At 36.2% G+C, this 27955-nt stretch overlaps 1 protein-coding gene across 1 annotated transcript in view; it reads right to left on the bottom strand.

Moving 5' to 3' along the window:
* Positions 1-27955, bottom strand: part of SNTG2 (syntrophin gamma 2) — a 4306282-nt gene that overhangs the window by 2355669 nt on the left and 1922658 nt on the right. Inside the window, exon 8 of the mRNA XM_044086780.1 lies at positions 3963-4092. Within this exon, the coding sequence (XP_043942715.1) occupies positions 3963-4092 (130 nt within the window). The remainder of the gene's footprint in view (positions 1-3962; positions 4093-27955) is intronic.

Below are 27955 nucleotides of genomic sequence, written 5' to 3'. Positions count from 1 at the left end.
GATACTGATTGCATGAAATCACCTTTTTTAACATTTTCTCATTGCTCTTATAGGTTTGGCATGCAGATTAACATAGAAAAAAGTTTAGTAACTAGTTCTTTACTGTCAAAATAAATAATGTATTATTGGTATCATGCCCCATATCAGACCATAATGCTATCACCTTTAAGATAACTTTTGATATAGATATTTATTTTTATTTATTTATTTATTTAAATTTGTTGACTGGGAGTGTCCGACTGGATGTAGGTCCATTTTCAGTGGAGGCCCGGGGAGAAAAGCTCCACAGTAAAATAAACAGACAGTAGTTACATTGGATTACATAGCGACTAACAATTTAACATAGCAATTCTTTACAACATATTTACAGATGAAAAACATAGTACATCAGTAGACAACTAGAATCTTTATATGTGAAGTACATAACAGACATTAACAAATGTTACAATGAGAAGTTCCTGCTGTATAATAAGTACTAGGCTTATGAGCATAAGATATATTAAGCTGTTGTCAAATACTGCCTGCTTATATAGTGAAAGTAAAAGGTTTTGGGGATTTTTTAATGAAATAGAACAATACATGGTTCTTAACATTAATGGGGAGGTTTCAGATATGATTTTCTGGGACACTCTAAGGTCATTTTATATGGCAAAGCCAAGAGCTGGTATTTAGTCAAAAGAAAAGAGTGCAACAAAAAATATTGGACATACAAAATGAAATTGACAGGTTAAAGCTGAACCTTGCACCAAATGATAAAACTGCACTAACTTTAACATAAGTAAACGAAATAAGGAATACCAGGATATCTTACAGCATAAAATTTCTGCGAACTTAGAGAAAATTAGATTGCAATCATATTCAGTTAATCCTAAGAGTTTCCATAAAATTGAAGTTAGATATAAATATTTAGCACTTTCACAGTAACATTTTTTAAATAAAACAAATAAATAAATAAATAAATAATTTAAATGAGAAAAATCATATCAAAGAAATTGTGTATAAAGAAAATAATCAGACTTTTAAAGCCACATATTTAAATTATATTTTACAATGCTTTTAAGAAACTTTATGAGAATATTAACAAAACTAAATAAATCACAAAAGAAAATAAATGTATAAATAGTTTTATAAAGGATAATATTTAAAAGAAACTATCAAAAAGTAACAAAAATAATATAGGTAAATTTGTTTCTTTCAAGTAATTGAAAGACCAAATAAATAAAGCACCTGGATTAGATGTCCTAATTCCAGACTTTGATAAGCTTTTGCTACTTAATACATTCCAAGAAGGTAAAACAACAACTAATGTTCCCCTCTCATGGAACTATTCTATTATATCTCACATTTTAAAACCTGATAACTAGCCTAACCTATGTACATCATATAGACCAATCTCTTTGTTGAGCATAGACAAGATTTTCATGTCTATTATAGCAGGTAGATTAAATGACATTATCTTTGAGTTAATTGATGAAGACCAAACTGGCTTTATTAAGAATAGAAAGGTGCAAGATAATGTAATAAGGCTACCTTCCTTAATAGACCCAGAGAACAGAAAAAATATGAACTGTCTATTATAAGCCTTGACATAGATAAAGCATTTGTTTCTTTAAGTTGGTCATATATATTTAAAATGTTACAGAAATATAATTTTCCTTAGGTTTTATTACACTAATCAAAAAACTACAAAACTCAACTTCCTATATGAAGTTTGGCTCCTTTTATCTAGTCAATTTAAGATTTTAAAAGGTACTAAACAAGGGTGTCCCCTTTCTCTGTTACGTTTTGCTCTTACAATAGAACATCTTGCAAGTTACATTAGAGATAACAGGGATATTAAGGGATATAACGTTTCAGATGAATTATCCGCTAAAATACCATTCTTTGATTATGATTTATTAATAACTTGTGATGATATTGAAAACTCAATAAATCATTTATTGAACACCTTAGATTCTTTTGCAAATATCTCAGGATTAAAATTTAATCATGATAAAACTCAAACACTGCTATTAAATAAGAAAACTACTACAAAATTGAAATCTAATAGAGCTATTAAATGGGGGGCATGCACATCAAATATTTAGGTGTCATAATTATAAAATAAAAAATCACTTATAATTAATTATCAACACCTAATAAATTTGACTATAGGTTTAATAGATAACTGGAATAGACAGTTTTTCATATTTGAAGTTAGACCAGCTTTAATTAAAATAATATTATCCAAAATTCTATTTATTAGTCATATGTTAATAGGTTCCCCACCTATATAAATTAAAAAGAAATGAAATACCCTAAAATACATACAAGAATTCCATTACATTGGCATACAGCAAGCTGGGAAGTAGAGGGTTTAGGATTTCCAAATATAGATTTATATCTGAATTCTGCAATTATTAGCGCATTATTATTATGGAATAATGCTTCTTATTCATCTTATTGGAAGCTAATTCATGAAAACTTATATTGAGCAATAATGAAACCTTACTTGAACCATATATTGAAATTCATAAAATAATTTTTATATGAATATTGAAAATATGCATACTAAATGAGAAACAGAAAGTTGTTTTCACTCCTCTGATAAATCAAATCATATTGATGTTTGAAAGATTTATGTTTCTCAATGATTTGATTAACAACTTATTGATTACTATTTTCTCAATTGCTTTTACTAATGAATGTTTAATCTCTTTTGATATCCAGAAAATACTGAAGCTTAAGAGAGATGCTCTATTATATTGGAATCAGTTCCTATATCTTAATAAAATAAATTCTGATGACAACCTAATTGCTAGATATAGTTTACTGAACTGGATTTGGCTAGATAACCAAACTTTCAAGGAATTCATACATAAGATTATAACATCACCAGAGGCATACAGTAAAAACACACCTAAAATCTTGGATTTTATTTTAAACATTAACAATTGTGCCTTTAAGAAGTCTTCATATATATCTAACATATATAAAATACTTAGAAATTATTTTAAAAAGACAGACATCTCCTTCTGGAACTACTCTACAGAAGTTAACAAGCAAGAATTTCCAATAAAAGATAAAAACTATGCTTGGAATTGGTGAAGGGCTCTACATCTTTTCCATAATGAGGAACATATACATGGGAATTTTTACATAGATGCTTTGTAACACCTCATAAAATGGCAATAATATATAAGACAGGTAAAATGTTGGAGATGGGGATCATTGAATGATGATTGGGTGCATATAGCTGCCAGTTCTAAAATAATTTCCCCTTTTTGGGAGGAATTTAGATATTTTTCTAAAGCCTTATGGAATGACAATTGTACAATCCCTGATTCTATTATACTTTTTAATGTACCTGTTCCGGAAGTCATTCCTAAAAGCCAAATATCTTTATTGTGGTCAATCCTTTCCATGGCAAGAAAAAAAAAAGTCACAAATATTGGAAATCAAGGTCTACTCTTTTATTTAGATCTGAATTTGTTCATTTAACTAAGTCTACTTGTAACAATAAGATTGCTGCTATAAAAATGAGAACAAACAATAGAACCCACAAGTTAATTGCTTGGAAGAAATTGTTTAGTTTATTAGAAAAATATTGTGTTTTTCCTTTGCATATGTTGTGTTATGGACACTGTATAATGTTAAATTATTGTTTTACAAAATGAATAAAGACATTATTGAGTTAAAAAAATCCAGTGGCATACAAGGCACACCCCATCTGGAATATATTGCTAAATTCTCAAGATATGAAAGATTAATCTTGTGTGCTGTAACTTAAAATGTAGAGATCCACGCTATAAAGAAGAGAGAGAAACTAGTATTATTATTTACCAGTGTATGCCCCTTAATGCAGTGAGTCAGTTTGATGATTTAAAAGCATACAGACTTGGCAATACATTCTTAATATATTTAAGGTAAAACCAGAGTTCAGTGATAAAGGCATAAATTAGATTAATGAATATAAAACATACATTTTGCAGTGTCAGATCACTTATATTTGTAGATATTGCTCTTAGCCAGTCAGCGCTCTCCTGTGCTGTGTAAAACTGAAGTATTCCAGATGTAACACCATCGAGTGCCAGGATTTCAAAAGCATTAGTCCTACAATGAAACAAAATTATCAAAAAATATGTTGTTACTAAATGTAAATACTGGTTATGTTACATCAAATCCATGTTCTGCATATTTCCTATTAATCACAATTTATCCTAGATACTAACTTTAATGAAAATAAAATATTGTGTTATACACACAGAGTACACAAATCATCCTTTGCATTTATTCTGTTTAATACATATGTAGATAAAACAGTAGTTATATCATACCAGACTTCTTTACTCATATATTCTAAATGTTTCCTACTGTTGTAGGAATGCTTAACTCTTCAAAGACACTCTTGTATGCATTGACAAAACAGTAGCTATATCATACTACACTTAATTGCTCATGTATTCAAAATGTTTCCTACTCTTTTAGGAATACTTAACTCTTCAAAGACACTCTTGTATGCATTGACATTATCTTTCACTTGCATTTTGTTTTTCTTGCATTTGTTATCCAGGGTAGAACACTGATCTCCATGAACTTTTTTTAGGTTCAGCCTGGGAGCACTGCCTGACTAAGCCACTTGCTCAGAGTCACATAGTTAAGCAACGTAAGCCAAGGGAATCAAACTCTGGTCTACTGAACCACAGGAAGCAGCTTGCTGATCTTCAGTGCCAACTGCGAGCCAGACTGAAATAATCAAATTAACAAAATAAAAGCATATCACCTCTCAGGAATTTACTTCGTATCTGCCAGGTGAGTTTTGTATTACTGTGTGCTGAGCTGTGCCTGACATATTTTTTATTAAAGTATAAATGCATTTTTGCGTGCGGGATACTATGATTAAAAAAAATCATAAACTGTACCAGAAAGAGCTTAAAAAGAATGGTATCCCTCTATACTAGTTTTCTTTTTTGCCCTCATGGGCCAGAGTATTCTGACAGTTGCTGAGTGAGACCTCCAGCTCCTTTGACTGAAAATTCAAAATGTGTTAATTTTTTTTCTAAGGTGATATTCTGCTGCTCTGGAAGTTAAGCCAGTGTATAGAGGAAAGTGCCATCACTTATTTTTCAACCCAAAACTCACTGACTATTTGCCATCGGGCTTTGTTCTGTGCTTGTCTGTTGAATGATGCTTCTCAGATAAATCGGTTTCCTGAGATCAAGTTTCATTTTGATGAAAGTACACTTATTTTTCCTCCTCTTTATTACCCAAACTCACTTTGCCAAACTTATAAGGTCTTGATTTAGAGAACAGCATGCTGTCAATGCCAAATAATACTGTGATATTTTAACATGAGGAGGAAAGACTGTAGAAACACAATATGGATACAATCATAACAAAACACCAGATGTTGCAACACCTTAACTAAACTACTTATCCCTACTGCTCCTGGGAGCACAGGAAGGAGTTTACCATGTGGCAGGCAAGGGCTCATGGGACTTTTTTTGTTGTTAGGGAATGATTTGCTGCTATTTTTGAAGCAGGGTATGTAGATGGATACAACATTTTTATATTTTTAGTCATCTTTGAGCATTATATTGATGTAAAATTTCTTCTGTTGTTTCTACTAGCTAGTTTTCTTCATGTTAAATGAATAATTAAATTTATGCTATGTTATGTGGCAAAGTAAACAACACAGGTGACCAATATAAGCTGTAATTTCACCAGTTTTATTTAGTGCACTACTGTTCCAGTCACTGACCTTTATAGGCTATATCATCATCTGAAACTCATAATTAGTAGCTGAAGTTGCAAATATTGGTTAATTGTTCTGTTTTTATATTTCAGCTAGTATTCGTAATCTTTTGACAGAATAACTTTTTATGTATTTCATTATATTTGATCTCATTGGCTACCTTGAAATTACTGTCTAGATCCAAGTAATGTATACTTTTCCAATGAAAACATATTCCTTTTGTGAAAAGTGTGAGAATTTGTGCCATGAAAAGGGAAATAAAGCAACAGAAAGACTAAGCAGTTCTGAGTGAGATTATTTGAACTCCTGTATAATGAACGTACTTTGGCAATGAAGGATGTTAAGTTTCTGTTTAGGGGGAAAAATACAATGCTATTTTTTTAATTCCATTTATTATTGAAATTGCAATAAATTTTGTATCTAAAATCTTCCAAGTTCATTTAACTGACAATCAGAACTGGAAATTGTGACCTGCTTGTTGATTTTTTTTATGATCTTTATATATCTGGAGATACAAAAGTGGGATAGCATGATAAACATATAGCTTCCTGAGCTTCTGATGAAACTATCAAAAGTATTTTTGTGGTCTTAACTGCAGTACTTAAAAATGTAAACGATATATGGAAGAAGTTAAGGCAAAGTTCTATTTTCATTTTTTTATAGAAGATAATTTGTAATCCCTCTAAGCAACAAGCAGTAAAGATAAACAAGCTATTTCTATTGAAGCAAAAAATTTGATTAAGCAGAAATCTAGACCATCTCTCAAGGAAGACGCAACCTACATGTTGTTAAGATATTGGTTGGCACATGAAGTTCATAGAATGAGACAAGAGAAAAGAGAACTTGATCTAAAATATACTTTGGAACTTTTCTCTCTGTCTCTCTGTCTCTGAGTTTTATTTCTTGTTCTTTTATTAAACACATGCCTAAAAATAATGAATCACTATAAAGGGGTGTGTCAATCATTTAAAAAACTGCAGTGGAATCTATAAGCAATTCTGTAAAAAAAAAAAAAGAAAATGTTGAGTAGATTGCAAACTCTTGAACTGCTGATGGAGGAATATAACTAAAGAAAGTAAGAAACAGGAAACGGATAATGTATTTGATTTGTGAGTAAGATTATTCTGACAAGTAACAGAGACATAAAACATGAGCCGGAGAATATGAGATTACTGGTTCTAGAAATATCAAAGAATAAGTAAACCAAAATGATCAACCACTTATTAAGGAAGAACACAGGAGTGCTGACAAGATATAATTTCAGAAATGATTATGTGGCAGAAAAATACTGTAAGGGAACCAGAAACAGAAATGTTAAAAACATTATATTCATCAGAGGAATATCAAACCTTACTGTACCCTCTCACATATTCAGTCATGGATGAGAAATTAATTCAGACATTTCCTCTATCAAGTAATAACACCTTTAGTAAGAACTGTTTATCTTTTGATAGTTGTGTAGAACTTTGTAGTGGATATAAAAAAAGGCATACTATTTGATCAATGCATGCAAAAAGAATCTGGCTAAATCAGGAATGCTACAAATGGACAAAATTATGACTAGTCAGGAAATTTTCAAAAAAAATAAATAAATAAAACAGAGATGTTAACTAAGGGAAGGCATTCAAAATATTAAGGAAAATAAAATTAGAGTCGACATAATTAAAACAGAGACATACTTTTAAACTCAGATATTATTAAACAAAGAAACAATAGATTACAATGTGGGAAAAGAGAAGAAACTGTAAATGGCAAAAAAAGATGTAAGTAAAAAAAAATGAAAGAAGAAAGGATAAATTCTATACAGAGACAAATGGAAGTATGGAAAAAAAACAGGTCTATATACGTTCACTGAAAGTTCTTTTCAGTGAACACCTTTGCATTGACCCCTATTCAGTGAAAACCACTTCCACGATTCGCTGAATTTAGCAACAGCAAAGAAGTAGTTGGCCAACCACACAGCTTTGCCTTTTTCCCAACTGTACTGTAATCTCGGAGTTGGTATATATAGTTGGGGGGGTGTTGGGGGATCCCTCCACTTGGGTGGGTTTGATTTAGGTGGTTTTGTGTTCTGTCATATTGCAGGGCAATTGTTTTCTTGCCCTTGGTAAATTCAGCAAATCGCAGAAGTGATTTTTGCTGAATAGGGGTTGACAGACAGGTGTTCATTGGATAGAAGTTTTGGTGAACTAATATAGGCGTGAAAAAAATGGTTATACTCTATTATAAGAAAGAAATGAGGAATACAAAACCTGAAATGGATGAGTGGAGGTAAGGAATTCCTGATAACCCAGAAAGAGGGAGAACGGGATATACTGAAGTAAAGTCATATACCATTTTTTTTAATCTTTTGTTGACTAGGTTTGTAACCTCTTTGCAGGGGAGACCAAAGGTGGTATTTTTACTGCTAGGGGGATTTTTGCTAGGGAATCAAATCATTCCCCCTACTGTTTTTGATAGGTGCCATGGGAAATTTGACATCCACCTGAGCTACCACTAGCTAAAGCAAATGGCACCTCAGCTTAATGTCTCATCCAAAGGACAACACACTCAGAAGAGCATCATTCCTTTCTGCTGTATTACAGTATCAGCAATCAATTTACCTGATTTGGGAGTAGAAATCACAGCTGTCAGCTGTGCTACCTGTTGTGCCACTGATACTGCATGATCTCTACAACATTATAGTGTGAGAATCTGTAAAGGAGTATATGAATTAAAGATTAAGAGGGAGAATTAAGGTATCTAAAATAGCCTCGTAAGGTATACACAAAACTCCAGCAATCTTGCAGGGTAATTTTGAATAAGTGATGGGCAACTAATGGTATTGATTCAGTAACTCAGCTAATTCTTGCAAACCAGACTGACTCAGTGCAGATACAGAGTGTTTTAAGTGATAGCCTCTCAGTAATAACATATGCCAACAAGGTGAGACATAATAATGACTGTATTAGCCTGGCAGAAACAGTGAGCCGAGACTCTGAATTACTTTTTGTCAAAAATGGTTGAACATTGAACTTGGATGTGTGTTGAATTAGTTTACATGAAACAATGGCACCTTATTGGAGCAGTTAACTTTCTTTGAAAGAAAATGCACAGTAAATATCACAGTTTACAAAGTATTACTATTTTAAGGAATGTATAGCAGCTAAAATTATACCAAAGGGATTATGTGTTTGGAAATTCACAAATATGGTATAGGTGCAAGGTGAAGCTCACACAGATTTGTTATCCTCATCTGCTAGATGTCACTTGAAACTAATGGAAATATTAATTTAGTCAAATGTTAATGCTATGAACTTATTGGAGTCGACAACTACATGAATCATTTACACCAGGAAGAAAGACTTTGTGTTCAATATTGCAAGCCATGATATGTCTAAGTTTTTAAAAAGGAAGAAAACATTTATCAGAAAATGACAAGAAAGGACAGAAGATAGAAGAGAGTTTTAAAAAGTTGAGTCTTACCTTCCACCATCATCTAAAAATAATACTTCACATTCTAATAATGTTCAAGCAACTAATATGAACATTAGTAACAGTGATATAGAAGACCTTTTAGAAATGGACAGTCAAAAGCCACCTTCATGACTCTCAGAACATGTCAAGTGAAACAACAACAGACCCAAGAGTTCCACCACATGCAATCACAGGAATCAACAAAAGGACAAATAATTCCAAAATAAATTTATGACAGGGTGTCAGCAATACCATTCTTATTAGATACAACCAGAGTTCTTCAACATCAACTTGTGAATTTTAGTACTTATGAAGAAATCATTGATGAGATAGATTATACAACAACATTTCACCAGTAACAAGTAGTCTCAGTTACTGTTGTTATTGCTAACAATAAATGTAAGATATTAAATTGCAGTTCTTTGAGTAATATTTATGACAGATATTTTGTTTTATTCTCTCACAGATAAAATTACATAATGGGCAGCGTATTATCAAATTTAATTTTATATTGCTCTTTGCTAATCAACCACCTGTACATAGTGCAATATTAATGAGGAAAAGTGCATACAAACATCCTTTGTGTCCTGTATTAGGGTTTTTAAAGAAGTGGTAGAAGAGGATATTAGGGAAATTTATGATGAGTAACAAAAATAGATGCAGTAATTTAAATAAAGAAGAATATGAACAGTTAATCGAGTTATCTAATAATAGATCAATGAGATTGAAGAAACCGAACAAAGATAGAGGCATGGTCCTTACAGACACACTAGAATGTTATCAAACCACAAGAGTTATTAGATGGCATTCATACTTTTACAGAGGCTTCTCCCAATGAAATAAACAATTCACATTGTAATATTAGTTTAATACTTAATGCATTAATACAAAACAGACTTTCTTTGAAAACATGTACTTTTAAGGGTTTTAATGCCTAGGGTACCACCTATATTTGGTATGGCTAAAGTACACAGATTTCTGAGAGATCCCCTCCTATGACAACCCGTATTTGATGCAGGTCTGGATCAGTTAGTTGGTGATTTTGTGGCTCAGATTTTAAAACCAATTTTCAAGGATCTTAATATTCATTAAGAGATTTGTGGGATTATTTTTTAAAGTAAAATCTCCCAACAACTTTATAGACAATTTGGCATATTTGCAATATTAGGTGCTAATGATTTATTTTTTTTATACCTCATACACTGTGGATGGAATAGTTAAGGGAGGTGACTGCTAACTGAATTTGTAACTGATACTAAGTTACATATGACTATGTGTATCTCATATTAGATAATAATTTCATATATGTTGAAGTGGAATGTTATTACCAAATAAAGGGTTTTCTATGTCAATTTAATGATGGCAATATGTTTTTAATTCTGAATATGTGACTTGGAATATGTAATTTTCCTTTTTAGATTAATTGTTTTTGGATTGGCAGTCAGGATAAACTGGTAGAATTTATTGCATATCTTAAAACAGCACATGAGTTTCTTAGGTTTATAACATGTATTGCTAATGATATAATCAGTTTCATGTTAGTTTTAATGATCATATCAATAGACAAGTTGGTTTTGCAATTTATCAAAGGCCAACATATTCCAATATAAATTTACATTATCAAAGTAACAGCCCATTCCATCAGAAAGAAGTTTGGTAAAGGGAAAATTCATTCTCCTTGCTAAGATGATCTTGCAGTTTGAATTTATTTTAAGAAGTCACATTTAATTCATCACTTTTTTTAAAAACATTTTTATTCATAACATATGTATAGAATAAAGATTTCTAAGTTGCATCTCATCTAAAAATGTATGTATTAGAGTAGATAAAATTTTATTGGTTTATTGTTACTATATAATAAAGCATCATTACTATTCAAAAATAATCATGCTGATTGGGCAGCCTAACCAGTGTGCCTGTTGTAAATTGACCATATACAAACAGAAAAAAATGTCTAGCTGCTGAAATACCCCTGAGCACCCAAACTGTCTCTTGGCATGTGCTTTATCACAGCATTGCAAACCTCTTTTAGCAGAAACACAGCAAACTATGAGAAAAAAATCAGATGCATTCTACAGTACTGAATAAAGAGAAATATCCCTGGTCTTCCTCTTATATTTCCACTGTCCCTACAATTTTTGATCCTTTTTAAATACAAAAAAGAAAAGAACTGAAATGCTCTTTTCTCCATTTTGCTTGTACTACACTGATGTACTATGCAAGAGTGTAAATGCAAGTCCCATGTGCATATGCAATATGTAAGCAAACAGAAGACAGTGTGGAAGAAGACTGATGCTTCCTTATATAAAGACATTATTTAGGAAAAGCAAGTGATTTCATTCTTAAATAATGTCATTGTGTAATAGCAAGAGCCCACTGTTGTGTGTGGGTATATCAGGATTTACCCAGGGTTGACTTTGTTTAATCACTCAGGCATTGCCCTTGTGATCAAACCACATCACCCATGAGTAAATCCTGATATACTCACACATAGTCATGCATTATTGCTAAAGCATAAATAAGAAAAACGGAAGATGTTTGAAGATTTTAAAAAAGTCACTTCTTAATCTGTGGATTGTACATTGTGTTATTAAATATTCTGTATTATACAGATCAATGTTTTGGCTTCTTTTTTTTGAAACTATATCATAACTAGTATGAAAACTGAATGGTTTGATTCAAAGGTTTTGAGCTATATCTTATTATGAGTGGAACTGTGTAAAAGCCACAGAAAATGACCACAAATCTATGAAGGTATTTAATATTTGTAGTCTCAAAAAGGAGGAGAAAGACACGTTAGCGGTTGTTCATAGGTTCATAGGTTCATAGATAAGCACTAGGCTATCTGCCCAAGGGCATTTATAAGCCTAGCCAGAGTGTGTTGACTTTTGCCACCCCCTTAGATTAGAGGGTGATCCCCGGGGTAAATTTTCTGTTTCCCATCCACCCGTCAAGGCTTCTCTTGAAGAGTGCTAGTGAGGGGCTCTGCCTGATGTATATTGGAATTTTGTTCCATATCATGGGGAGTCTCTGGGTCAGGAATCTATCCCTCCAGCACGTCCTATTTAACGTTGTGGAAGGTTTATATCCCTAGAGCATGTGGCTCTCAGGGATTGGGTTTTCTTTAGGTGGAGCATATCCATAAATTCTGGGTTGGACATGGCCTTGTATGTCAGGCAAAGATCACCTCTGAGTAAGTGGTATGCAACCGAGTACAGCTGGAGTTTCTTTAGTTAGGCTGCATAGGTCATCTGTTTGAGACCAGTAATCCTTTTGGTGAGGTACTTCTGTGGTCTTTCCAGCTGTTGCAGGTGTCTCGTAAGGTACATCCCAAATGGGGCATTGTATTCTATAATGGGTCTAATAAGTGATGAGTAGAGAGGCATAATAACCTCCTTTGATCTGGATGTGAACCCTTTTGAGATTAGGTGGGCCACATAGAAGGATTTTATAACCACTTTGGCAATATGATTATCAAGGGAGAGATTATTATCTACTTGGGTGCCCATATCCCTTATTACTTTTTCTGTATTTAGGGGACTACCACCTATGTGGTAGTCCGCGGGTACTTTGTTTTTTCCAAAGGGGATGACAATACACTTTTTGGCATTCAGCTTGAGGCCATGATTTTGATATCAGGTATCCATCTCAGTGAGATCCTTCTGGAGGGTGTCTATCAGCCAGAGAATCAATTATGGCCCCTAGTTTGCAGTTGTCTGCGAACTTGGTCAGCCAAAGTTCTCCTGTGCTTGCCTGTACCTCTGAGAAGTATATACCAAACAGGAGGGGTCCTAGGACTGAGCCCTGGGGGACGCCACTTGTAACCGGTTTAGAGTCAGACCTAGAGTCTGCAACTCTCACCATGTGGGTTCTGTCCATGAGCCAATTTACAACCCATCTCATGATGTAGGGGTTAATGTTCAGGTTGTTGAGCTTGTCTATAATACCAGAATGGGGAATGGTGTTGAAAGCCTTTGCGAGGTCTTGGTAGGCTGTGTGGACCTCCTTACCCTCATCTAATGCCTTGGTAACTGTCTCGAAGAAGTCTGCCAGGTTTAGTAGGCATGATCTGCCCTTAACAAAGCCAAACTGGGTGAGGTCTAAAGTTTGGAGGTTCCCAATGTTTCTGTTAATGAGTTCCATGATGATGCTTTCCATAGCCTTGCAGACCAGGCTAGTCAGGCGTATAGGGCGATAGTTCCCGGGGTTCGTTGTGGTGCCACCTTTGTGGAGTGGGATAACTGCTGCTGTGCACCAGTCTGTGGGTACATAGCCTGTAGAGAGGCTGAGTTTGAATAGTGTGTTTAGGTGGGGGGGGGGGGTAGTTCATTTTGGAGCTATTGCAGAATGCCGCCTGGGACACCGTCCTAGATGGATGTGGATGAGAAATTCCAAGCATAAAATGAGGAAAAGTGATATTGTTAATTTACAGAGTATGCTTTCTTTATAGGAAATCGAAGGTGAAGAAAACAATAGTTACATCTGTGCCTGAGTTAAAAATGAGCAAAAGACTATGAATTTGGAGATTGGGATGACTGAATGTTATGAGAAATAATTGTCTGTAGCATTAATGATGAACAAATAAAAGGCAAACTGCTAAGAGCATGGAAGTTATTCTGATGGAGGTGCATGATTCCATGACAAAAAGAGAACATTTCCAGGTCTGATATTTCTGGACTGCAAGAGAGATCACTTAAATGGGGGAGAGGAAATCTTTAATAACATGAAATATAAGTCTCAAAGTGGAACTTGATCCCAAATGAAATGCAAAAAAAGACAGATATGTCCATGAAATGAAGACAAAAATAGCATTGATCATTGAAATTGCTACACTCAGTGATTACTACAGTATCTTATGTACAGTGAGACACAAAGACACGAAATACCAGGAACTGCAGGCAGAAATGAGAGCAGTGTGGAAGGATACCCAGACAGCTCCAATAGTAGTGGGAGCAATAGGCATCATAAAAAAGAATTTACAGTTGTATTTAGATATGCTACTGATACATGCAACTCCATATGAATTGCAGAAGGAGTCATTTCTAGGCACATTGTGGGTGCTGTGAAGAGCACTTTTGATGAACATCAAAGATCAAAAGAATACTAATTTCATAAACTTTAAACATACTTTGACTTAGGAATGGGGTCCATTCCCATCATGGTATTAGAAGCTCAAAAGACTTGGAGAAATTTTATTTTTTATTTTTATTTTTTTTATTTTATATTTGTTTACTGGGAAATTATGACTGGACAGGCTGCCCATTTTCAGCAGAGATCCAGGGAAAAAAGCTCCAAGATGATCAATACTAGTATGTAAAAATAGCAAGAATACATTACAGTAAGTGCACATGAGGAAACGCTCCACTTAATACAATATAAAATCATTGTTGTACACAACTAACAGGTGTTACATTTAGAGGTAGTAAAACACAGTAAGACAGTGCACGTAATACAGTAGGAAAAAAAACATTATTACAAACAAGTGGCACAGATTGCATTTTGAGGTGCCAAAAACTGAGTAAGACCTATACATGTTAAACTTGAATGGTTTAGATTATGTTTAAGATTGCTGAAAAAGGGTATATGTACCAATCTCACCCTATGTATGCTTTTATGTATAGGAATCCTGTGTTGACAATGCTCATTATAAATTGTGTTAGTAGATTAACGTGAGTCAGAACAGGTGCATATCCAAGAACTAGATAAATGGGATTTGAGAAGTTTTGAAGATTAATTTACTGGTTTTGGATCTTATGTTTAGAGGCATGATATTGCAGTTTTTTGCAATGTAGTTGGAGTACAGGAAGTTACTAGAACTATTCTTACTTCTGGTTATGTTAATTAAGGATTTCATACTGGATTATAGTAAGCATTTGCTTGAATTTTTATGTGATAGGCCTTGTAGAGCTGGAGTATGTTCATGTTGGTGAAGTATCTGATGGGTCATTGTATGTTGATTATGGGTGAGCAGGTTGGGTAATTCTAGCCACGATGAGACCTATAAGCTGAATCAGTTGCAAACTTTAGTATTTTGTTATAACAGGTGTTGTTTGGCTAGGTCTGATTTGTTAAGGTTAATGAATATGGGGGAATGCATGGAGAAGTGTGGAGACCAGATGAGTTCTTGCAATAATGGTCTTAGTATTATTGGAAGATATTTTTTGCACCTGTATAGGGTTACAAGTTTTTTGTGAAATTTTTTTATAAGTCGAACTTCATATTCTAATTTGTAACTCCTGGAAGTTTGGTTTAGGAGACTGCTGTAATGGGGATATTGTTGCTTGCTTACTTTGAATGAAGGGATGGGCTCTGTGGCTTTTGAAATGGCATCATCTTACTTTTATTCAGGTTTAGTATGAGCCATGCATTGGATAGTCAATATTTGTCTGCAGTAAAGGATTCCTGTGTTATTTTTTGTAGTTGCTGGAGTGAGGTTGCTGAACAGATTAGGGTAGAATCATCTGCATATTGAGGCAAGGTGGCATGTGGCATGTTGGCAAGAAGGTTGTTGGTAAAGATGGAAAAAAAGAAGGGGACCAAAGATAGATCATTGTGAATATCTAAAGTAACAGGCAGGACAGGAGCTAGGTGATTTTGTCATTTTTCAGCCTGTCTGCTATCAGATAAATATTCTTGGAACCATGCAAGAGTGGAGTAGCTTAGATTAAGTTCAGAAAGTACAGTTAAGAGTTTATTATGTGAGAGACTATCAAATGCCTTAGAGAGATCCAGAAAGATAGAAGAAACAAGGTTGCCTGCCTTCATTCTGGTGTTGATTAATGGTGTTAATAAAGCTAATAAAGACTGTGGTAGTGCTGAGAGTAGGACATAATCTGTGCTGAGCATTAGCTAGAAGCTTGTTAGCTAAGAGATAGTTTAGAATTTGTGAATGTATGCATTTTTCAAGAGTTTTGATAAAGGTGATAGAATAGCAATAGGATGATAATTTGATAGTTCAGCTGAGTTTCCATCTTTGTGTAATGGCATTATATGTGATATTTTCCAAAGCTAGGGAGATGTTCAGAGATGGAGTGATTGATCATTAAGGAGACTAGATATGAGATGGGTTCGGCTGCAATTCTGAGATATACAGCAGGTAGTTTATCTGCTGCAAGGGTTGTAGGTTTGAGTTTATTAAGGTATTTATATATAATACTTGTTGGGACTGGCTGTAGGCAAAAGTAATTGTTATTTTGAGATGAGGAAAAGAAATTTGGAGGAGGTGATGGGCAGTTATTATTAGTGAGGGCTAGTATGGATTCGGTGAAATATTTGTTAAACTGAGTGGCAATATTGTCAGTAGACTTACTGGTGGATGGGGAGGGTGTGCTAACTTAACCTGGTTGCACAATTTTATTTATAGCAGACCAAAACTTTTGTGGGTTACTTTTGTGCTTTGATTGTATATCTGTATAGTGGTTTTTGTCAAGTCTGATTTGCTTTTTACATTTATTTCTTATTTCAAGGTGTTTCTGTTTATTTGCTGAAGTTGTATTGTGGAGCCATATTTCCCAGGCTTTATCTATTTTTATCTATTTTTTTAGACGTGATCTTGTGTCTTTCTTAGCCAGTGGGGCATAGTTGGACTTTATTCTTACTGGGGGGAAAATGTATTAAGATGTTGAGGAAGACAGTGTTGAAATATTCTACTGCACTGTCTAGCAGAGAGGAATTTAAGTGGTTTCCAATTGCAGAGTTTGACTTAAATTAAACTGAAGAAAGAAAAGGACCGAAGAAGCTGTTGCACTATATACTGGTTAGAGATGTTATCAGTTCATACTGTAGCCTGACCTATAAATAAAAGTGTCTGCAAGCTACCAAATCACTAAATGACTAAGCTTGGGACATCAGTAAGCACTGACTCAATTTGCTTGCAAGGCAATTAGCCTTCCTTGCAATGTGGTTGGCAATAAGGAATGGTGAGTGTTGATAGCACCTGCTAGACTGTCATGAGTTTGTATTGTAAGGAATAAGACAAAATCATGGCATTTTCATTTAATGGTTTTGATTAGGCTACAATGGATAGGCATTTGATAATCATACTGACAACTAATGAGTCCAAATGAGAATGTCCAGTAATGGTAATTACTTTCTACTCAGAAGCAAAGGCTCTTATTAGACTTCTTACTGATCTTTACGTGTTCTTGGTCTGATTGCTCTCCATCCAAGGGACCTCACAAAGACACAAGAGCCACAAGGAAAATAAACATACTAATCACTGCAAAAACTGGAAGTATTTTGTGTTGTTGTGGTTGTGAGGATTGTCCTAGTTAAACTATATCCTAATTTCTATTTATACTCCAGGAAGCTTGCATAATAACTCATCAGTTTTTCTAGTTGTTTTTGTCTCTAATCAATTTAGATTTACAATCACGTTTTGATAAGCGTGGACATATTGACTGTACTATGATCATTTAAAAGCTCTGGTCTGGTTTAAATTGATTTTGGATACGAAGAGCCATTATTGACTTTAGTTTCTTTATTTGTAATTGCTCCAAATAGAAGTTGAAATAGTAATGTAACCCTTTTTTTCTCTTAAGGGATATACAGGATAAATCTTATTTGAATAAGGCTGGTGTAAGTATAATAATGAAGGATGGAAGGGAGCTATAAAGAGAATTATATTCTTTACAAATATTATGCACTCTCTCAATATAAATATCCTGCTCTACCTATCTTTGTGGATTCTGTTCCAAGCTGACAGATGCAGGGACAGGTGACAGCTAGAACAGGACTCAGGACTGCTGGTGTCCAGTTGCAAATATTGCATGATTGTCTAGGGATCAAGAACAACTGCGTCTGGGCTTTTTGCCCATGACAGACATGGGAATGGCCATTGAGTTTTGTTCTAGCTACTTCTTATTGAAAATTCAGCCGAGTGCCATATTGACACTGCATGCATTGTTAACATTTTACAGAAGGTGGGCTGGTGAAGGCAGAACTTAACACCTACAACTATCAGGGTTTTGCACTGATTCACCATGTTCTCATGGGAAGCATGGACTTCTTTCAAACATCTGGGGACTTGAGTAGTGACAGTCATAGACAATTCATCTTGGTGTCTTCTTTGACATCTATCAGTCAAGGTCACTGATGATAGCAAGTGGTCATTCTGGATGTTGCACATTTACCAGCTCTCTCTCTTTCTCTCTCTCTAAGGTTTACATGTTGGTGGCGGTTATGGCTAGGGATAGAAGACTGTTCTTTACAGCCCCATCCTGCAAACTCTTGATTATATTGTGCATTTAATTAGTGAGATCACTATCAAGAAACACAGTATACGTTCCATCATCAACTTTCAACATGGATAACATGATGGAATTTTAAAAGTGCTTCCAAAACCTGTCTATGACTGTGGATTTCTTATCTAGCAAATGGTCAGCTGTACTCCAGAGAGTGATAGTCTTGGTCTGGGCTACTGCAATGATCACAGTTTCAGACATCGCAGACTCTTCCCAAATAGCCCACTGGTTAGATGGCTGAATGATGCAGTTAGGGTTCTTAAGTAGAGGAGCCAATGTAGTGCGTTTCCACATGAAATTCTAGTTGTGTTCTTTAAGAACTCCATCAGAAGCAAAAACAACTAGCAAGACTGATAGGTTGACATGCAAGCCTTCTTGGGCCTAAATAGAAGTAAGGGTTTAGTTTAACTAGGACAGCCCCCACTACCACACTATCACACAATACATCCAGTTTTTGAAGTGATTAGTATGTTTAGTCTTCCTTGGTGTTTTATAAGGCCTCCTGGAGGAAGAATGACCAGACCAAGAAGGAGAAGGACTTCAGTCCTTTAAGGTCCAGAAGACCTGAGGTTTCAATGCCCTGCTGAAATATAACAATTTGTAGAGCATAGTAGCTAAGGGCAGACACATCTGATGTATTTACTGATATGAACAGTGTGGAATGTACAGCAAGCATTGCCAAGTGATATCAAAGAAAGGAACTGGCCACATGGCAGGTATCTGATGGACAGTAGAGTTAAATGTACATAGCAGTTTAGTCGTTGTTTTGTGTGACAGAGTGAGGTCTTCTGTCTGAAGTAAAATCTAAAGATGGAAGCATCATGGTGCCTTTGCATGTATGTGTGTGTGTGTGTGTGTGTGTGTGTGTGTGTGTGTGTGTGTGTGTGTGTGTGTGTGTGTTTGTGTGTGTTTCAATACCTCAATGTCATCCTTAGCTCAACATGTATTTTTTATTGCAGATCTGTTGTAGCATCAGAATTATAGAACTACCTCTCCTGATATAGATTGAGAAGAAAAGCAGTTTTTCCTCATCAAGTATGGAAACTGCAGTTTATTTTTTTCAGCCTGATCTTGCTCTTGATGCAATGAAATATGAATATGTATTATGAGAATACTCTTGGCATAAGTTAAAGCCATTAAACCAGATTTAGCTGAAACTATGTGTACAAAATAAGGCATATTCAAGCTGCTGTTTCAAGTGGTTACCTTACAGTCAGAGTTACAGCTAGCCAAATATATAACCTTGTGGCTCAGTGATTAGAGCACCAGTGGCCCAGGGAATTGAGCACCAGTGGCCCAGGGATTACAGCACAGGTGACCCAGGGATTAGCACATCAGTGGCCCAGGGATTACAGCACCAGTGGCCCAGGGATTGGTGGTACAAGGATTGGAGCACTGGTAGCCCAGGTATTAGAGCATCAGTGGTCCAGGGATTACAGAACTAGTAGCCCAGGGTTTGGGGGTTCAAGGATTGGAGCACTGGAGGCCTAGGGATCAGGGCATCACAGGCCCAGGGATTACAGCACTGGTGGCCCAGGGATTACAGCACCAGTGACCCAGGGATTACAGCATCAGTCTAGTAAATGAGGGGTTATGAATTCAAATCTTATCAAGACCTCTACATGTGTTTTAGTCTAGTAGTTAGAGTAGGGGATTAGAGCTATGAGTTGTAAACACTTCCATCCTGGTGTCCATGATTTGATTTCTACAGTCATCATTTGTCTGGAAAATTGGGCTAGGATCATCAATGATTTCCTGAAGTACAAGTTTAGTAACTACCTATGATGGAGGTGCTTGTGTGACAGCAGGCATGATTTGAAAGTGCATGCTTTTCTTATGGAAAATGAAAGCATTTACGCAATTATGAATGACAAAAAATGCATTCCATGTCCAGAATGGTTAATGCAGTACTACAGTTGGCTGACATCAATATGTAGAGTTACAGGTAAGGTACTAGAAAAGTACAGAACCAGCCAGCAAAGAGATCTAAGAACTAGAGAAGCTGATTCACTTTAATGCCTGATAAATGCCAAGATCACTGAATTCAATCTAGTGCTAAATGATGTGTTATAATGCATACAAAATCAAATAAAGGTGTGTACATACAGATGTTTACTGTTAGTCAGCATAATTGATACAAAATGCATACAGAATATAACTGTTTAAAGTACTTCACAGAAGTGTAGGAATATAAAGCACACAATAATGAATTAATAGTAAGTGATTACGGATGTATTAATCGATAGCAAGTGATGCCACAATACTGAATCAACATCAAGGGATATTTTCAAAAGTTATGCTGTTGTGGTTTGGTGAATCGGGATGTTTACAGTCAAAATGTCATATTAAGCTGTTACAGGTGGTTTGTGTGATTCATGCTCTGTGCACAATACCTGCCCTACTTAAAGCATATATAGAGCGAACAGATAACATATATGGTGTCGCCTGAGAGACAGTTAAACATATATAGCCTATCAACAGTATGACAACTGTGATTAAAAAATTAAAGATAGAATTTGTCATTTCCCACAAGACTTCAGTGACTGGAACACTAGTGAATATTATCTCCCACAAACTATTGAAGAACTTGTAGCTACAATGTGAAATTCCAAATTCTTTTTCAGCACTAGACTGAATCCAGTGGTCTTGGCAAATGAAGGCTGACAAAAACAGTCACAGATCCTATATGTTTAATAAGCACTTGCGCAGATATTGAGTTTTAAAACTGCCTTTTAATGTCTCATCTTCACCACCAATGTTACAACCTGCTATAGCAGGTTTTGTTGAAGGTTTTAATGTGTCATTAACATGATAGATGGAATTTGATCTTTGGCAGTATAAGGCAAGAATATAAGAAACATCAAATTAAACTGATGGATAAGTTGAGATCACAGGACAAGGATCTTAAAAAACAAATCACATTCCCCTAATGTACATCTGTCACTTGATTAAAGAAAATATTTTGCAATCAAATGCTGACAAAATGTTGCTATAGATAAGTGTTCCCTTTCGTATTTCTTCATAATGGTACAATGTCTATGAAAGTTCAAAACACATTGTTATAAGCAATAGCAACCTTGACAAAAATTGACAAAGGAGGAATCAGTATGGAGAATGTCAACAGAGCAAGGTCAAAGCTTTGAGTTACTAAACAAGCTAGTTACCACTGCACATACCTTCTTGTGTCATTACCTGCCACTCTATATATTGATGTTAGCCAACCATGGCTAGGATCCTCCAAAAGGGCCTCATAGAAACAGACAACTGGTGCCAGAGCCATGGCCTCAAGCTAAATGCCAAAAAGTGTATAGTCATCCCCTTTGGCAAAAACAAAGTGCCCACAAATTACCACATAGGTGGTAACCCATTAAGTACAGAAGAAGTAATTAGGGACCTGGGGACCCAAGTTGATAGCAATCTCTCATTTGACAACCAAGTGGCCAAAGTGGTTAGAAAAACATTTTATATAGCCCACCTAATCATAAAGGGATTCACATCTAGATCAGGGGAGGTCATTGTGCCTCTTTACTCATCCCTCATCAGGCCCATAATTGAGTACAGTGCCCCTTTTGGGATGTACCTTACCAGACACCTGCAACAACTGGAAAGACCACAAAAGTACCTCACCAAGAGGATCAAAGGGCTCAAACAGATGCCCGGTTAAAGAAACTCCAGCTCTACTCATTGGCATACCACCTGCTCAGAGGCGATCTGTGCCTGACGTATAAATCCACGTCCAACCCAGAATTAATAGACATGCTGCACCTCAGAAAATCCAAATCCCATTGAGCTATGCGATCGAGAGACTTGAACCTCAGCACTGAAATAAATAGGACATGCTGGAGGGACAGATTCATAACCCAGAGGCTCCCTTCACTCTGAAATAAAATCCCAGTCCAGGTTAGGCAAAGTCCCTCATTGACTCTCTTCAAGAGGAATCTTGATGAGTGGATGGGAGATCATAGATTTACCCCGGGTATCACTTCTGTGTCACTGTTAGACAGAGGCACAGTATACTAACCTCGAAAAAGGGCATAGCAAAATTCATTTAAAATGGGTGGCGAAAGCCAAACACACTCTGGCTAGACTTATAAATGCCCTAGGGCAGATAGCCTAGTATGAACCTATGAACCTATTATTTACAATTCTACATGTTGATTTTAGCCAAAGGAGACTAGAAGCAGTCTTTCTGCTAGAAGGAAGATCAGTTTCATAAGAATTTATGGTACTGTCAGATTCACAGATGTAATATATAAATTGAAAAGGAAATGCTGGCAACAGTGTTGAGATGTTATGTACAAGGAAAAAAAATTGGTAGAGTTTAATCAAAAATGTCTGCAGAGCATATTCATTATGTTTCTGCAGAAGGCACCAGCTAGATTGAAGCTGTTGTCATTATAAAAGTGCAACCTTCAAATTAAGTACAGGCCATGCAAATTCATGTATATTGAAACTAATCTTAGAACAGCATACCCAAAGCTATACAAGGAATTGTTACTTGAGTATGATATGGATGTTTTATGGGTGGTGACGCATATGCCAATAAATGCTAAAAGAACAAAAAATGCTGCAAAGGCTGATCTTGACATTCCATTTTTCAGAGATGTTATCACAGCAGGAAGGTCTAATGCAGTAAAAAAGGTGATCTCTGATCAAGCTGTATTTTACATTTAGATGTAGGCTGTCATGCATACAAGATCTTACATTTTAAACTAATAAAATAATTAGACCCACATATCCATAGCAGCCAGATTTTACTGAAGTAACAAAATCTCAAATACATATCGTTAAGTGCATAGGAAGAGTCAAAGACATTATATACTCACCTAATTCATGCATGAAGATCAGCAGATTGTATGAGATTGTGTTATCAGTGACATGTTTAGAAATCAAAATCCGAAAGAGGGAGAACTAATTACACATGAAATTCCTTCACCACAATGATGGACAGGACTATGAGCTTGAATCCCGCACCACTGCCATTAATTATATGAAGGACTACATGATAGAGCAAAATCCCAAAAAGGGAAGGCATCTCTGAACAGTATTAGCAAAAAACTACGGGCATTCATAAAATCGTCTAAGGCCAGCTTCGAGAGAAAAATTGCACAGGACACTAAGCATAATCACAAGGCTTTCTTTAGTTATGTTAGGAACCTGGGTGGGAATTCCCAGATATGCTCAGAATTAGTCCAAAATGACAAAAAATACACCGAACCCACAGACATTGCCAACATCCTAGCTGACAGGTTCAGCACAAACTCCCCCACCCCCACCAAAAGGGCAAATATCTATCAAAGCAGAGTGCTGCCCCCCTGACATCTCAGATGCTCAGGTACGAGCGGCCCTCTCCAAAGCAAAAAACACAGCATCAATGGGACCAGACGGTGTCCCGAGCTGCATCCTACATGAACTCCAAGAAGAGCTAAACCCAAACATAAAACTACTGTTCAATCTCAGCCTTACTACAGGATATGTACCCAAGGAGTGGCGTACAGCAACAGTGGTTCCTCTCAACAAAGGTAGTACCTCAATGGATCCTGGAAACTATCACCCCATAAGCCTGACTAGCTTGGTCTGCAAAGCTATGGAAAGGATCATCATGGACCTCATAAATAAAGATATTGGGGACCTACAGACACTGGATCCTACCCAGTTCAGCTTTGTTAAGGGCAGATCCTGCCTCTTAAACCTGGTCGATTTCTTTGAAACAGTCACCAAGGCCATTGACGAGGGGAAGGTGGTCCACACAGCCTACCTGGACCTCGCAAAAGCCTTCGATACAATACCCCACTCAGGCATTATAGATAAGCTCACCAGCTTAAATATAAACCCCTATATCACTAGATGGGTTGCAAACTGGCTCAAAGACAGAACCCACATGGTTAGAATTGCTGGAGCCATGTCAGATTCCAAACCAGTTACAAGTGGCGTCCCACAAGGCTCAGTCCTGGGACCTCCCTTGTTCGGTATATATTTCTCGGAGGTACAGGCAAACACGGAAGGACTGTGGCTGACCAAGTTCACAGATGACTGCAAACTGGGCGCCATAATCGACTCACCAGCCGACACAAGCATCCTCCAAAAGGGCCTCACAGAAACAGACAACTTGTGCCAAAGCCATGGTTTCAAGCTAAACGCCAAAAAGTGTATAGTCATCCCCTTTGGCAAAAACAAAGTGCCCACAAATTACCACATAGGCGGTAATCCATTAAGTACAGAAGAAGTAATTAGGGAACTGGGGACCCAAGTTGATAGCAATCTCTCATTTGACAACCACGTGGCCAAAGTGGTTAGAAAAACATTTTATATAGCCCACCTAATCATGAAGGGATTCACATCTAGATCAGGGGAGGTCATTGCACCTCTTTACTCATTCCCTCATCAGGCCCATAATTGAGTACAATGCCCCTTTTGAGATGTACCTACCAGACACCTGCAGCAACTGGAAATACCCAAAAAGTACCTCACCAAGAGGATCAAAGGGCTCAAACAGATGCCATATGCTGCCCGGTTAAAGAAACTCCAGCTCTACTCAGTGGCATACCGCCTGCTCAGAGGCGATCTGTGCCTGACGTATAAAGCCATGTCCAACCCGGAATTAATGGACATGCTGCACCTCAGGAAATCCACATCCCATCGAGCTATGCGCTCGAGAGACTTGAACCTCAGCACTGAAATAAATAGGACATGCTGGAGGGACAGATTCATAACCCAGAGGCTCCCTTCACTCTGGAATAAAATCCCAGTCCAGGTTAGGCAGAGTCCCTCATTGACTCTCTTCAAGAGGAATCTTGATGAGTGGATGGGAGATCGTAGGTTTACCCCGGGTATCACTTCTGTGTCACTGTTAGACAGAGGCACAGTATACTAACCTCAAAAGGGCATAGCAAAATTCATTTAAAATGTGTGGCGAAAGCCAAACACTCTGGCTAGGCTTATAAATGCCCTAGGGCAGATAGCCTAGTATGAACCTATGAACCTATGAACCTATGACTGTTGGTGCAGGTTAGAATCTCACACTGCTGCCAACAACTATATGAAGTATGTGGATACAAACCTTAACTCCTATTCCACTGTTACCAATTTATATATACCAGTAAGGGGCTATGGTCTCAGTCTGCACAACTAACCATCTAATAAACACAAGATGGGTGATTAACCATAAGAGCTTAGTATAAATGTCCCATACTGCCTGAAGTTATGACCAACACCTGCCACACCCTAATAAGCTTTGTACTGTATAGTTTCAAACAGAGTTATAATCACTGGCTTCACAAGATTCACTCATATTGTTCTAAGCTCCTTGCGTTGTAGTGCAATTTTGTCAGCAGCAACTGAGGCTTAACTAACTTATTTTCATCCATCCATAAATACAATGTTTTCCAGGTGGTGTTACTGATACATCTAAAGTACCTGCACCCCTTTCCTGTTTTCTTGGTGCAAGCTGCAACCAGCCAGACCAATCCGGCATCTAGGCCTCAGTTACTTCATCATCTTCCAATGATCCAACCAGTGTATTCAGTTATAGTAGCCAATAACCAAAGAGTTGTTGTTTGTCTTTCAGCTTTTCCCAGTTAGGGGTCGCCACAGTGGAACTCCGGTCCGCTAATGATTGGCAGTTGGTTTTTATGGTGTCAAGTTGCCAGCCCAATGCCCAATCTTCAACAAAGGCACGCCCATTCAAACCAAAGAGTGTCTCTTCAAAATAACAGTTGCTAACACTAGTACAGCAATGATAAACTAATTTATGTCATCAGACACATGACTTTATAAGTGTTTAAGTTAAAATATAAAAAAGTCCAGTTAAATATATACACCAGTTATTGATTATGCATGTAAGAATTAATGAACATAATTTAAACTGATAGTTGGTGCAGAATAAACATACATCCACCTAACTTGTCTTATTCCAATCACCTTCTACTGAATAGGGCCTGCCTATCAGTAAGTCATTAAAAATGTTCTGCATTTGCAAATGACACATAGGCAAATTAAAGTTTGAGTATGCTGTCTCTGGGAAATCAGTCCTTGTAAAAATACTTTGTTTCTTCCAACCATGAGTAGAGCTCATCAAGTCTATAATACAGACTAAAATGTGAAAATAGTCCTAAAGTTTTTTTAAATCCATTCAACATCCAAACAGGGAATTAAAAGCACCAGTCTTGGATCAGTATGTGTAGTAGCTTACTGCTTTCAGAACTAAAACAAGTTTTAATATATTTTGAACAAAATAGAATAGATAGACTTTCATTACAGCAAGAGGGGATTGCAGCTGTTGTAGAAACAGCAAGTGTACAAACAGTTCCATTCTACATAGACAGCTGTTTCATTAACAAAGGGAAGAGTTACATATTTCACCTATTCAAGAGAATATGTTACGCTTGACATTTCTATAGGTTTATAGGTATGTACTAGGCTAGCTACACTTATGAATCATTTTCAATCTAACCAATTTCACTTTTAAATGTGAGAGTCAGTCCCCCGTACTGTGTGTATATGAGGTAAACACATTAATCATTATGCCAACCCCCAACCCTTCAGTAAACCCTACACCTTATGTTTATGAGGTAAAGTCCTTAACAATTACACCAAAAGCATCAAGCCTCTATATTTAAATAAACATATAATTCACAACAACTTCTTCTTCTTTCGACTTTTCCCGGTTAGGGGTCGCCACAGGAGATCACCTGTCTGCTCAAGATTGGCAGTAGAGTTTTACGGTGTCAAGTTGCCAGCCCAGCACCCAACCTTCCACGTAAGGCACACACATGCACACACCCACGCCTAAGGCCAGTTTAGAGAGTCCAATCCACCTACAGCATGTTCGACAACTACCTTGACTAAATTTGGTGTTGACTCATTGCAATACAGTTATCTCAAAATTGTCTTTGTCTTGACAGTTGTTCAAAGTAGCCAGATGTTATGTTACGTAGATTAACACAGTAATTATTGTGGTAATTGTGCTGAAATCAGTAGTTGTCAGATATTGTATACCAGAACAAGATATATCTGAAAACGGCACACTTCATATGCCAAGAATTCAAACATTTTACCACAGAGTTAGAGTGTGAGCATACCAGTTCTAGTTGAAATATCGACAATGCAATATGCTTAAGTTGAAAATATTATGGAAACAGCGAAAAACAAAACATACAAAAATCTGAAGAACACTTATTTGTCTAGCTAGATAAATGATTTGCCTCTCCTGAAATGTAGATATACACCTTTATAAGTTGTGGGTCTTTCAGTGTCTAGAATAATTGATGAGGAGGAGACTTAGAACAATGCTGCTTACATCATTTTCCTTACTTATTCTAGAGAATAAACAACCATCTCTAGTACCTCTACAGAAAAGGCAGTTAAACAAGAGTAGTACTAGTGCAAGACACACAGGAATCTTTCAACATTAATGGAAAGAGAATGGCTAAGAATGATGGCATATTAGAATTTTGTTAAGAAATTACCGTGTTCATGGCACAGTAGTTTATCAGACACAATCTAGATTGTATGTTGCACAGGA

The sequence above is a fragment of the Protopterus annectens genome, chromosome 1.part1 (assembly GCF_019279795.1).
Source record: "Protopterus annectens isolate FY-2018-M chromosome 1.part1, PAN1.0, whole genome shotgun sequence".
NCBI classification, from domain to species: Eukaryota; Metazoa; Chordata; order Ceratodontiformes; family Protopteridae; genus Protopterus; species Protopterus annectens.
Note: the sequence above shows the minus strand (reverse complement) of the source record. Positions and strands in the feature narration are given on the sequence as shown.